The 13,768-nt window shown below is 37.0% G+C and overlaps 1 protein-coding gene across 12 annotated transcripts in view; it reads right to left on the bottom strand.

Moving 5' to 3' along the window:
• PALS2 (protein associated with LIN7 2, MAGUK p55 family member) overlaps window positions 1–13,768 on the bottom strand; it is a 102,546-nt gene that overhangs the window by 11,037 nt on the left and 77,741 nt on the right. For all 12 annotated transcript variants that reach the window (XM_070510365.1, XM_070510372.1, XM_070510396.1 and 9 more), the window contains 3 exons: window positions 13,534–13,633; window positions 13,127–13,195; window positions 11,189–11,350 (listed from right to left, as the gene is read on the bottom strand). In XM_070510365.1, coding sequence (XP_070366466.1) covers window positions 11,189–11,350; window positions 13,127–13,195; window positions 13,534–13,633 — 331 coding nt within the window. The remainder of the gene's footprint in view (window positions 1–11,188; window positions 11,351–13,126; window positions 13,196–13,533; window positions 13,634–13,768) is intronic.

Genomic DNA, 13,768 nt, shown 5'->3' with positions numbered 1-13,768 from the left:
AACACACCTGCATTATATAAAGAAGTGAGAGTTGACTTGTATGGATAAACATAAACCTTTCTATATAAAAATTCAGATTTGAATCGTTACTAAAATTAAAGATCTTTGAAAGGCAAAAGAGTACATCTTTCTGGAAATTAATTTGGCACTAAGAAATTGAAACATTTATATAAATCCTTTGATCTAATAATTTTACTTCTGAGATTTATATATACACACTTTATCATCTCTTATAACAAAAGTAATAACTCAAACCATATAAATGTGCAATAACAGTAATGGTTAAATAAAGCATAGTATACTTACATGCTGGAATACTAAGCAGCTATTAAGATTAAGGATTTTAGTTTTTTTTTATCATGGTAAAATATCCATAACATAAAATTTATCATTTTAACCATTTTTAAGTACACAATTCAGCGGCAAAGTACATACACATTGTTCTGCAGCCATTGCCACTATCCATCTCCAGAACCTTTTCAGCATCCTCAACTGAAACTCTACCCATTAAACAATAACTCTCCAAGGCTCTGGTAACCACTATTCCACTTTCTGTCTCTACGAATGTGACTATTCGAGGTACCTCATATAAATGGAATCATATGCTATCTGTCCTTTCGTGTTTGGCTTACTTCACTCAGCATAACATTTTCAAAGTTCATCCACGTCATAGCATGGATTAGAATTTCCTTCTTTTTGAAGGCTAAATAACGCCCATTGTCTGTACATATCACATTTAGTTTATCCATTCATCCACTGAGGGACATGTGAGCTGTTTCCGCCTTTTAGCTACTGTGAATAACACTGCCACGAACATTCATGGACAAATATCTGAGTCCCCATTTTCAATTCTTTTGGGTATATACCTAGAAGTTGAATTGCTGAGTCATATGATAATTTTATGTTTAATTTTTTGAGAAACTGCTATACTGTTTTCCACAATGAGTGTACTACTGACACTCCCACTAGTTATAATATCTCCACATCTTTGCCAATACTTATCTTCTGTTTTGTTCTTTTAAAAATATATTACAACATCCTAAGGAGTATGAAGTGGAGTATCATTTAGGTTTTGATTTGCATTTGCCTAATGAATTAGTGATGCTCAGCATCTCTTTGTGTGCTTATTGGCCATTTGTATCTTCTTTGGAGAAATGTCTACTCAAGTTCTTTGCCCTTTTTTGAATCGAGTTGTTTTTGTTGTGGAGTTGTAGGATTAATATTTACAAAAAAAATGTAATGACTTGTGAGAAAGAGCTCATGATACAATGTTCATTCATTCATTCATCAGATATTTATTGGGTATACACTATATGCCAGATCCTATCCTGGATGCTGGGTCTACAGAAGTGCAAAAGATGGACAAGCTCTCTGTTTTCATGGGACACATTCTTGAACGTGGAGATAGGTGAGTAGTTAAATAACAAAAATTTAGGTGCCAAAACACAACCACTAGGTATTGGGGAGGCTACTTTATTCTTTTTTTTCGAGGAAGGTTAGCCCTGAGCTAACTGCTGCCAATCCTCCTCTTTTCGCTGAGGAAGACTGGCCCTGAGCTAACATCCATGCCCATCTTCCTCTACTTTACATGTGGGATGCCTACCACAGCATGGCTTGCCAAACAGTGCCATGTCCGCACCCGAGATCTGAACCAGCGAACCCCGGGCCACCAAAGCGGAATGTGCACACTTAACTGCTGCACCACCGGGCCGGCCCCTGGGGAGGCTACTTTAGATTGAATCATCAATAAAGTTCCTCTGAGAAGATGAGACCTGAATAAAAAGTAAATTTCAAGCACGTGATGATCTGGGAGGCAGAGCATTCCAGGACGAGGGACCAACAAGAACAAAAAGGTGTGAATGATAACTCTGAGGAGTTTGAAGAAAAGAAAGATCAGTGTGTTAAGCAGAGGAAAAAATACACAAATTTTATTTGAATAATATAATAATTCTCTAATTAGAAGTTATTTTAATAGTTTTCTTATATTTGTAAACAGAATGTTAAATGAGACTTTTCTTGCAGTCTCACCATTTCCCTCACGTACCAAGTAGGTACCAGCATGCCAAAGATCTAGGGCCTCCTCTTTCAGAGTTTACCGAAAAGTGGTCATCTTGGTCCTTGGATCACCTATCTACCCACGTCTATGCTACGTACACAGAAAAAGGAGTCACTGAGGTAATGAGTCATGGATTCAAGGGGAAATGGTTTATTTTCTTCTTTCCTCACCCCGTGGTAAAACGATTCTCCCTGGAGAATTCTGAAAGCCCATGATGACATTTAGTGGGGTGGCTTGTACTCCCACTGTTTGGCAAAGCAAGAACGAGCTTCCTGTGGGCTGCGTGTGTATATTCAAAAGATAGCCTGGCTTGAACTGTTCTGAAGGTATCCTGCACAGAAAGACAGTATGAAGGGTAGAGAACCAAGCAAAAGAGAACATGAACACGGGATGGGAGCTTGGGGGGCTCTCAAGGAGACAGCTGGAGAACTTAATGCCCTTGCTAGGAGATTGCCAAGCATGGAGGTCCCTACAGAGTCTCCAAAGAAGCTGCAAATAGGCCTCATTGAAGAGACAGTATTTGGACATTTGTGACACAAAGGAGTCCATTCTCCAACAGACAAGATTTTATATGACAGCACTTTATCCCTTTCCCTTGAATCCCCACTTCTTCCTGCCCTGCCCTTGAGAACCCAGAAGCAGCAGAGGAGACGTGAAGGGAGAGTACTGAAACCAGCTACACCCTTCCCTTCACAGTGCAGGTCCTAAGCCACGGGCCAGGAATGAGCTGTGAGGAAGGCAGAAACAGTGAATTGGATGCAACAGTTAAGTTTTGAATTGGACTAGCCTTTTCTAAAAAAAATACCTGAAAGTGAGTCTTATTTAACAAAATGACACAGTTCTTATAACTTAAAGTAACTAGAAAGCTAAAGAATCTTCTGGGGGCTAAAGGGAAAGGAGAGGGAGAGAACACCCAGTAGAACATGTATAAAGTCAGTGGTTGGACAAAAATAGAGCTCTTTCCTGTTTGTACCTCAAAGAGCTCAGCCATTTGACAAACCAGTTAGTTACATACTTGGCAGAAACAACTTAATCAAGTCACCAAATCCAACTGCAAGGACACTAGGAAATGAAGTTTATCTGTATATTCAAACAAAGTGAGAAGGGATTTTAGTAGACTGACAGTTGTTTCCCCAAATTTAGGGAAAGGTTTTAAAGTAATGAATGATGCTAAAACCATTGGGTGAATGTTTGTTGAGGAGAATATTTACAGAGTTTCAAAATGTCCTTGAACATATTACTTATTAGTGACAAATGGACGTAAAGTTACCTTTTACAGTGGAGAAATCTATCAGACATGACCTAAACCAATAATCAAAGTTAACATCAGCAATGGGACAAACTGACAAGATGTAGCTCCTGATGCAATGTCCAGAGAAGCATAAAACATGACATGTCTTTCCAATAATGCATGACCCAACTCTAATTATGAGGAAACAATCAGGTGAACCCATATTGAGACACGTTTACATTATCAGTAATTACATTAAATGGATAAAAGACTCCAATTAAAAGGCAGAGATTAGCAGAATGGATCAGAAAAAAATGTGATCCACGGGGCTGGCCCCATGGTCGAGTGGTTAAGTTCACGCGATCCGCTGCAGGCGGCCCAGTGTTTCGTTGGTTCGAATCCTGGGTGCGGACATGGCACTGCTCATCAAACCACGCTGAGGCAGCGTCCCACATGCCACAAGTAGAAGGACCCACAACGAAGAATATGCAACTATGTACCAGGGGTCTTTGGGGAGAAAAAGGAAAAAAATAAAATCTTTAAAAAAAAAAATGTGATCCAACTATACGTTATCTACAAAAGACACACCTTAGATTCAAAGACACAAAAAGGTTGAAAGTAAGAGGATAAAAAAGATACATCACACAAATAGTAACCCAAATAGAGCTGGAGTAGCTATACTACTCATATCAGAAAAAATAGACTTTAAGGCAAAAACTGTCACTGGAGACAAAGAAGAGCATTTTATCATAAAAGGGTCAATCCATCAGAAAGATAAGACAATTACAAACATACATGCCTCTAACAACAGAGCCTCCAAATACATGAAGCAAAAACAGACGGAACTGAAGGGAAAAACATAAGTCAACAATAATATCTGAAGACTTCAACACCCCACTTTCAAAAATGGGTAGAACCAATAGGCAGAAGATCAACAAGGAAACAGAAGGCTTGAACAATCTTGTAACTCAACTAGACCTAACACACATCTATAGAACATTCCACCCAACAACAGCAGAATACAGATTCTTCCCAAGTGTACCTGGAACATTCTCCAGGATAGACCATATCTGAGATCACAGAATAAGTCTCAATGAATTTAAAAGGAGCAAAATCACACAAATATTTTCTGACCACAAATGGAATGAATTGGAAATCAATAACAGAAGAAATGTGGGAAATTTAAAAACATGTGGAAATTAAACAACATTCTCCTAAATAACCAATGGGACAAATAAGAAATCACAAACGAAATTAGAAAATATTTTGAGATGAATGAAAACAAAAACACAACAGCAAAAATTATGAGTTGCAGCTAGGCAGTGCTAACAGGGAACTTTATAGCTATAAATCCTACTGTTATAAAAGATCTCAAACCAATAACTTAACCTTTCACCTAAAGAAAATGGAAAAATAGCAAACAAAACCTAAAGCAAGCAGAAAGAAGGAAATAAAGATTATAGCCAAAATTAATCAAATAGAGAACAGAAAAACAATATAGAAAATCAACAAAAGCAAAAATTGGTTCTTTGAAGAGATTAACAAAATTGACAAACCTCTAGATAGACTGACCAAGAAAAGAAGAGAGAGGACTCGAATTACTAAAATCAGCAACAAAAGAGGGGATATTACTATGGACCCTGCAGAAATTCTGAAACTGATGGAAAAGAAATAGAAAATCTCACTAGATCTATAACAAGTAAAGAGATTGAATTAGTAATCAAAACTCTCTACAAAGAAAAACCCCAGGGTCAGATGCCTTCATGGGTAAATCCTATGAAACAGAGAAGAATTAACACCAATCCTTCACAAACTCCTACCAAAAAACAGAAGAGGAAGGAACACTTCCCCAACTCATTCTATGAGTCCAGTATTATCATGATACCAAAATTAGACAACGTCACAAGAAGTGAAAACTATAGACCAATATCTTTTATGAATATAGATGCACAAATCCTCAACAAAATACTAGCAAACTGAATCTAGAAGCATATAAAAAAGATTACATACACACACACCAAAAAAAGGGATTACACAAGATGACCAAATGAGATTTACCACAGGAATGCAATTAATATAAAAGAATAAAAAACAAAAATCATATAATGATCTCAATAGACAAAGAACAAGCATTTGACAAAATCCAGTACCTTTTCATGATGAAAAAGGCAACCAACTAGGAATAGAAGAGAATTCCTCCAACCTGATGAAGACTAGCAACAAAAAAACTAAACTAAAATCATACTTAGTGATCAAAGACTGAATGCTCTCTATCTAAGATCATGAACAAGACAAAGAAGTCCACTTTTGCCATTTCTATTCCACACTGCACTGGAGGTTCTAATCAAGGCAATTAGACAAGAAAAATAAATAAACAACATCCGTATTGAAAGGAATAAGGAAAATTAACTTGATTTGCAGATGATAGGATCTTGTGTATAAAAAAATCCTGAGAAATTTACAAAAAAATTAGAATGAGTTCAGCAAGGTTAAAGGATACAAAATTAACATACAAAAATTGGTTGTATTTCTATACACTTGCAATGAACAATCTGAAAAGGAATTTAGGTAAATAATCTCTTTTATCATAGCATCAAAAATGTTAAAATACTTAGGAATAAATTAGACAAAAGAAGCGTACGACTTGTGCACTGAAAACTACAAGTATCATTGGAAGAAATTAAAGAAAACCTAAACACATGGGAAGACACCTCATGAGCATGGCTTGGAAGACTTAACATTATTAGGATAGCAATGCTCCCCACATGGATCTACAGATTCGACATAATCCCTGTCAAAATCCCAGCTGTCTTTCTGGCAGGAACAGAAAAGCTTATCCTATAATTTAGATAGAAATGCCAGAATAGCCAAAACAATCTTGAAAAAGAACAAATTTGAAGGAGTCACAATTCCTGATTTTGAAACTTATTGCAAAAAGGCAGTAATCAAGGCAATGTGGGTCTGGCATAAGGACAGACATACAGGTTAATGAAATAGAATTGAGAGTCCATAAATAAATCTTCACTTTTGACAACAGGGGCAAGGCAATTCAATGAAGGAAAGAGCAGTCTTTCAACAGATTGTGTGGGACAAATGGGTATCTGCAAGCAAAAGAATGAAGTCGAACCCTTTCATCACATTTTACATAAAAATTCACTCAAAACTGGTCATAGATCTAAATATAAGAGCTAGGACTATAAGATTCTTAGAAGAAAGTAGAAGGAGTACAATTTTGTGACATTGGGTTAGGCAAGGGCTTCTTAGATATCACACCCAAAGCATGGGTAACAGAAAAAAAAGATACATAATATTGAACTTCATCAAAATGAAAAACTTTTGTGCAGAAGACACCATCAAGAAAATAAAAAATCCTCACAGAATGGGAGAAAATATTTGCAATTATATTTCTGATAAAGGATTTGCATCCAGAATATAAAAAGAACTCCTGTTAACTCAACAAGAAAAAGATGACTCAATTGGAAAAAGGGCAATTAATCTGAATAGACATTTTGCCAAAGAAAATCAACAAATGGCCAATAAGTATATGGAAAGTTGCCGGAGATTATTAGCCATTAGGGAAACGCAAATTAGAACCACAATGAGACACAACTTCACATCCACTAGGATAACTATAATAAAAAAACCAGATGACAAATGTTGCTGAGGATGCAGAGAAACCGGAAGCTTCATATGTTGCTGGGAGTGTAAAACGTTGCAGCCACTGTGGAAAACAATGTTTCTCATTGTTTCTCAATGAGGTTAAACAGTTTCTCAAAAGGTTAAGCAGTTTCTCAAAAGGTTAAACACAGTGTCACTATATGACCCACCAACTCCATTCCTAGGTATATAACCAAGAGAAGTAAAACATATGCCCACGCAAAAACCTGTACACAAATGTTAATAGCAGCATTATTTATAATAGCTAAAAAATAGAGCAATCCAATTGTCCATCAACTGATGAAGAGATAACTAAAATATCGTTTAGCAATAAAAAGAAACCAAGTACTGATGCCTGCTACAACATGGATGAACCTAGAAAATATTATGTTAAGAAAAGAAGCCTGTCACAAGAGACCACATACTATATAATTATATTCCTATGGAATGTCCAGATAGGCAAATCTATTGTGACACCAAGTGGATTAGTGGCTGCAGAGGAAAAGGGATTGATGGGAAATGGGTACAATGTTCCTTTTTGGGATGATAAAAATGTTCTAAAATTGACTGTGGTAATGCCTGTACAATTCTGCGAATATGGGAAAAACCATTTGAGCATACACTTTAAGTGGGTGCACTATATGATATATGAATTATATCTCACAGCTGTTAGAAAAGAAACAGAAGTTTTGGAAGGCAAAAAAAAAAAAAAAAAAGAAAAAAGAAATATATGTGGTAAAAGGGTGAAGAAAGGCCCAGGAATGGTTAACATGCAGTTCTACATAGTTACCACCTTTGATTAGTTGTGCGTTGAAAGCATACAAGTGAGCTTCAGAGACACTGACAATTCTGGAGCCTGAGAACATATGCATTTTATTATTATGATTATCACTATGATTCTTAAATCAGCTTTGTTATATACAACAAATTTAATTTTAAAAAGATGAAAAATTTCAAAGGAAAAGAAATTTAAAACTAAAATGAAAAAATACAAACAAAAAATCAAATCCTAGAGCGCCATAAGCCATACCATATTAAAACTAACTTCAGGTAATGATTTTTTTGTGTGTGAGGAAGATTGGCCCTGAACTAACACCTGTTGCCAATCTTCCTCTTTTTTGCTTGGGGAAGATTGTTGCTGAGCTAACATCTGCGCCAATCTTCCTCTATTTTATGTAGGATGCCGCCACAGTGTGGCTTGATGAGCAGTGCTAGGTCCCTGCCCGGGATCAGAACGTGTGAACCCCAGGCCGCCGAAGTGGAGTGTGCAAACTTGACCACTACTCCACCAGGCCAGCCCCCAAGGTAATGATTTTGCAGGGCAGAAGCTGCAAGCTCAAGCGTTAGAGGGGGGTTGTGGATGAGAATGGGACTGCTTTATCCCATAGACCCTTGAAGAGACTTGGGACTCTGAAGCAAGAAGCTAAAAATTGGTGCGGCGGGGATAATTATGCACCTGGAGCAGGTTAATCCATATCTCCTCCTCCTTTTCTCTTGATTAGAGAATACTCTCAGCAAGGGAATATCTGAAGACTTTTCTCTGGAGAAATCTAACAGCTCCAAAAAAGAAAAAAACCTTCTTATACCACCATTTTGGGCTCCCCCAACAAAACAGCTGACTTCTTGACCATCTCATAAAATAAAGCTCAGCCAGTTGCCTAGACTTGCCCAAGCACACAGAATACTGTGTACACAGAGCTTCTAACCAGTTTTAACATTTTACTTTCAAGTATGGATGTACAACCGAGGACCAGTACATAAAAGAAAAACAATTCTCCAGTGTAAAAAAGAAAACATACATAGATATACCACAAACAGAAAAAGTAATCCAGAGGAAAGCAGAGATAGTCTACTGAAAACAAACAAACCCAAACAAACAAAAATAAAATAAAACAAACAAAAGACCCCAAAAGAAAAATCAGGTCATGAATGAAAGAACAAGAATTAGAATGGCATTGGACTTAACAGAATTGGATTCAAAAGTAACATCTTTTGAGTTTTACAACCTAGAATTTCTATTCTCAGCTAAATAAAATTAATCAAATACAAGGTAGGAAATATACATCTTATAGAGAGTGCATAGTCCTCACTAAAGCAGGAAGACAGGGTTCTGAGACAGATCGCTAAGGAAAAAAATGACTTACTGGATAAGTGAGTCTTTGGTTTAAAATAAATTATACACATATACACATAAAATCAAGGTAAGGAGGGGAAGGAAGAAAGAACTCTGCCAATTGCTGTGTTGAGGGAGAGGGAGAGGTCGTTCAAGAGAGCAAAACTAGGGGGCCAGCTCCAAGGCTAAGTGGTTAAGTTCGCGTGCTCTGCTTCAGTGGCCCGGGGTTCGCCGGTTTGGATCCTGGGCACAGACCTACGCATCACTCATCAAGTCATGCTGTGGTGGCATGCCAGACAGAACTAGAATGACCTATGACTAGGATATACAACTATGTACTGTGGCTTTGGGGGGGGCGCGAAAGAGGAATGTTGGCAACAGACGTCAACTCAGGGCCAATCTTCCTCACCAAAAAGCATACTTTAAAATAAACAAAAAAGAAAGCAAAACTGAATTAAGTGAAACTAGAGCTATCTTTATATTTGGAGGATAGTCAGGAAGTCAATAGATTAAGACCTATATTGGATAAAGCAAGAAATAGCAGAGTGAAGACATCATTAAGAATATGGAATACTACTAAAAGAAATAGCAAAAGGAATGAAAAGCGACTGCTTCTGGTAAGTAGGCCAGAGGTGGGGTAGGGGAAGACAGGAGGTTATTTTTTCCATTATATATCTTCAAGAACTACTTGATTCAAATACTGTACCTCTATAAATTTGATACAAATGTAAAATAAAATACTTGGATCATAGTGAAGTTTTTATTTTGTTAACTACTCAACCAGGATGTGACTGAATTGAGTGATTTAAAGTGCCTACAATGGAATCCAAAGCCTTACCGTGAAGGGATTACAAACAGCACATGGGGACAATGAGGAGGTCATTCTCTCAACCAACACCCAAGAATTTTAGTGCTAAGATGACCCATGGACAATTAAACCTCAAAACACACTGGATGGAAGCAGAGACACTCTAAAATTCATCTAAAAGAGATGGAATGACGTGAGGCTAAGGTTTGACTCAGAACACCTTAAGCACGTTAATATACCTAAAGAAATACTGTGTGAATCAAAACAGGGCTTGGTCAGCATTAGCGACAGAGAAAGGGGAGTTGTGAAGGCAACACCGGTTTGTCCCCTGCATTGTTGAGCAGGGAGAGCACGTATGTGCCCACAAGTAAAGACTCATAGGTCTCCAAAATAAAGAGAAATGTATATTAGTCCTTGTAATAATTCAGTGATATCATCTAACTCCTTGATCTAATTTCATTCTCATCAAGCATCCTTCTGATATCATTAACTTTCCGTGTAAATATGTAAATAGGGAAAGAATGCAAAGATCATCAAATGAGTGTTTGGTTCACTTGATGGTTACATCTCCCATCAGTATTATTTTACTTTCTATACCAATCTTTGGGACCTTAATTAATGCTGCCTGCTCTGGATGATGAATTGCTCTCGATGTGCTATCAAAAACCAGGTTTATGGGTCACTCCAGTGGCCTAGTGGTTAAGTTCAGCACACTCCACTTAGGTGGTCCAGGTTCGGTTCCCAAGTGTGGACCTACACCACTCTGTTAGCGGCCATGCTGTGCTGGCGGCCCACATACTAAAAAATAGAGGAAGATTGGCATGGATGTTACTTCAGCGCTAATCTTCCTCAGGGGAGGGAAAAAAAAAAGAAAAGAAAAAAATCAGGTTTATAAACTTGCAGGACTGAGAGCTACAAGCTGATCACATAAATTCACAAAAGGATTGTGACACTGGGAGTGTCTGAGGATCCAGCAGCTTTCTCCCTTTTCTTTATGCTAAAATCTGTGAAAAATACTTTTCAGATAGACATCAGTTGAACAAGAAAATACAAAGTCAATGACGATTTTGCCACAACTCTTAATCTTTGCACTTAACTAACATTTCCGGACTGAAGAGTTTGGAGAAGCGACTGCCACGAGGCAGCAAGCCCACAGGGCTACAGCACTATTTCAAGACAGTGTGGAGCCACTGAGCTTTTCAGTATCTTCTTGTTCGTTTTCACTTGCATAATCAAATATTATTTGGGGATAAAAATAATAATAATCTGCCACTGCCACCCCCCTCATGCTTTCCTGTCAAATAAAAAGCAAAGAAAACTTACATGGCACTGTAGTTCCAAATCTAGTGGGATTCAACACTATGAACCTGTTTTTCAAGCTTCTTCGTCCCACACCTTGAGCTCCTATCAACACTAACGTCTTTCTCTGGAAGGGAGGCATTTTGGCTACCTCCTCATATATCTGGATTTCATGACGATCAAATTCTAAATGTAAAAGGAAATAAAACATAACATCCAGTTATCTTTTATATGGATGAAAAACCTCTGCCATTCTGTTCAGTAATGGTTTGTCTTGATAGTTAAATATCACTTGAATTGTACTCAGTACAGTTTTGTTTTTATAAATTTGGTAAAGTACAATATTTTATATCTTGATTTAAACATCTGCTTCCACCCATTCACCCTCAAAAATTTGCCTAACCAAGTTAGAAAAATGCCTATGCTTTATCCTTATCGGACATTCTATCCATTAAAACTTCTTTCTTACCAACTCATCAGAAATAATTCCTTTAATATAAATAATCAAATTTAAAATTAGTTTATTTAGGGGCCGGCTCCGTGGCCGAGTGGTTAAGTTCGCGCGCTCCGCTGCGGCGGCCCAGGGTTCGGATCCTGGGCGCAGACACGGCACCACTCGTCAGGCCACATTGAGGCGGCGTCCCACATCCCACAACTAGAAGGACCTGCAACTAAGATATACAACTATGTACGGGGGGGTTTGGGAAATAAAGCAGAAAAAAAATTAGTTTATTTAATTTATTCAGCTAAAAAGTGTATACCAAATTTGAAGGACAGCAGTACACCTGGTCTGGCTGCTTAAATAAGTTCCACAGAATGAGTATGCCCTTCCAACACTCTAAATGAATAAATATTATGTGGTGACTCTGCACATCAGTTGGATTAATAAAGTGCAAACAGACAACATACTGACATTTAAATATTAAGATTCTGAATTTATGTATAAAATAAAATGTTAGATCCAAACTATTTCAAGCAGAAACACATTCAAAATTATAATCTTAGTCAATGGGAAAACTATAAATTTTCCATTTCACAAGAAAGCTTTAAGGAATAATATAGTTAATGGATAATTAGGTCAAAGTGGATTTGAAATATTACATTACCTGTTATTATGGTTACAACTCTCAATCTGTAGTAATAACACTTCTTCCTTAGGTTATTATCTTAGCAATTCTTTCTTTGCACAATTTCTCCACAGTAGATTAAACCAATATTAAGGGAGAGTCTATTTTCCCCTTTTCGTTATTATATTATTATAATATATTATTGTACTATTTCCTGTATAGTGTGCTTTTTAGCTTATTACCAGTATAGCAGGAGCTCTGAAATCAAGAAAGTGCTTTAAAATGGTCACTTCCTTTGAGTGAGCCCCAGAGCCTGCTGATTCAGAGCGCTGCGTTCCACTCCTATCAGCCTCTAACTGAAGAGAGTAACTACGGCAGTTGTCATATTTATCTTCCTTAAGTCTAAAAGATTTAAGAAAGAATCCTCCTAGATCAGACTAAGATTTATTTGGTCCAGTACTATTTTTCCAAAAGTATCATGGACAATGTTATGGCAGAATATAGTTGCCCTTAATCATAACTCTTTTATTATCTTCCGAAAGGCATTTTGTTCTTTAGAAATGACACATAAATTCCTATCAAAGTTCTCTGAACAGACAGTTTCAATTAGAACATTGTTCCTTCATTAATACAAGCATAAATCCCAACCAATTCATTTTATTGTAAACTATACTCAGAAAATAAAGCACAATGTTGATAGTATAAGCATTTACAAAGCCAGGTTTAAATGACGTCTTCATATTATATTGTACCATGTGTTCACATGTCAGCCCTTTCCAATTAGGCACTAATCTGAATTACATTCATTTAAAATTATACATTTAGAGTTTATGCCACATCGATTAACGATTAAAGGTATTTCACTTGGATTTCTCAGAAAGTATTTAAAACATACCTGCATTTCTGGTTGTGAGATACATCATCTTTTTCTTTTTTTTGCTACTTATGGTTCCACAAAAAGGTCCTGAAGGATGACAAGACAAATATAACTTAAACTGTATGTCAGAATATGATAAAGTTACCCTGTGGTATTCTACAGGGGTGGGAGAATTATCTTCCCAGTGTTGCATCCTACAAAGCAGAAGGGGGCAGGGGTGAGTTGAGCCACTGAATTCTGATACTATACCAGCAGGTGGCAGAAAGGGATCAAAAAGTTTACTTTTGAGAGAGATACAATAAAGCAGATGGGAGGGATTGATTCTAGATATATTTTAAGTAAATTCATTTGCTAATTCAGATGAAAGAGGCACAGAAAGGTGGCCACAAAGGACTACTTGTTACTTATTGTGTTGAGCTCATCACCTGAATTGTCCCAGTCTCTTCTAACAAATGCCTTTCTCTTCTCTTCCAGGAACTGGCTTGGAATGAGACCAGCGCTTCCTCCCTCTTTTACATGGCTAGCCTAGAATCAAATTAATGAATTGTATATCTCAGTGACCAAAATTTGAGACCATATTCTAATAAGTAGGACAAGCAGTAGTCAGTTAAAAAAAAAAAAAAAAAGAAAAAGAAAATCACATTTGCTCTTAAAAACTGA

Source organism: Equus asinus, chromosome 1 (genome assembly GCF_041296235.1).
Source record: "Equus asinus isolate D_3611 breed Donkey chromosome 1, EquAss-T2T_v2, whole genome shotgun sequence".
Taxonomy (NCBI): Eukaryota; Metazoa; Chordata; class Mammalia; order Perissodactyla; family Equidae; genus Equus; species Equus asinus.
Note: the sequence above shows the minus strand (reverse complement) of the source record. Positions and strands in the feature narration are given on the sequence as shown.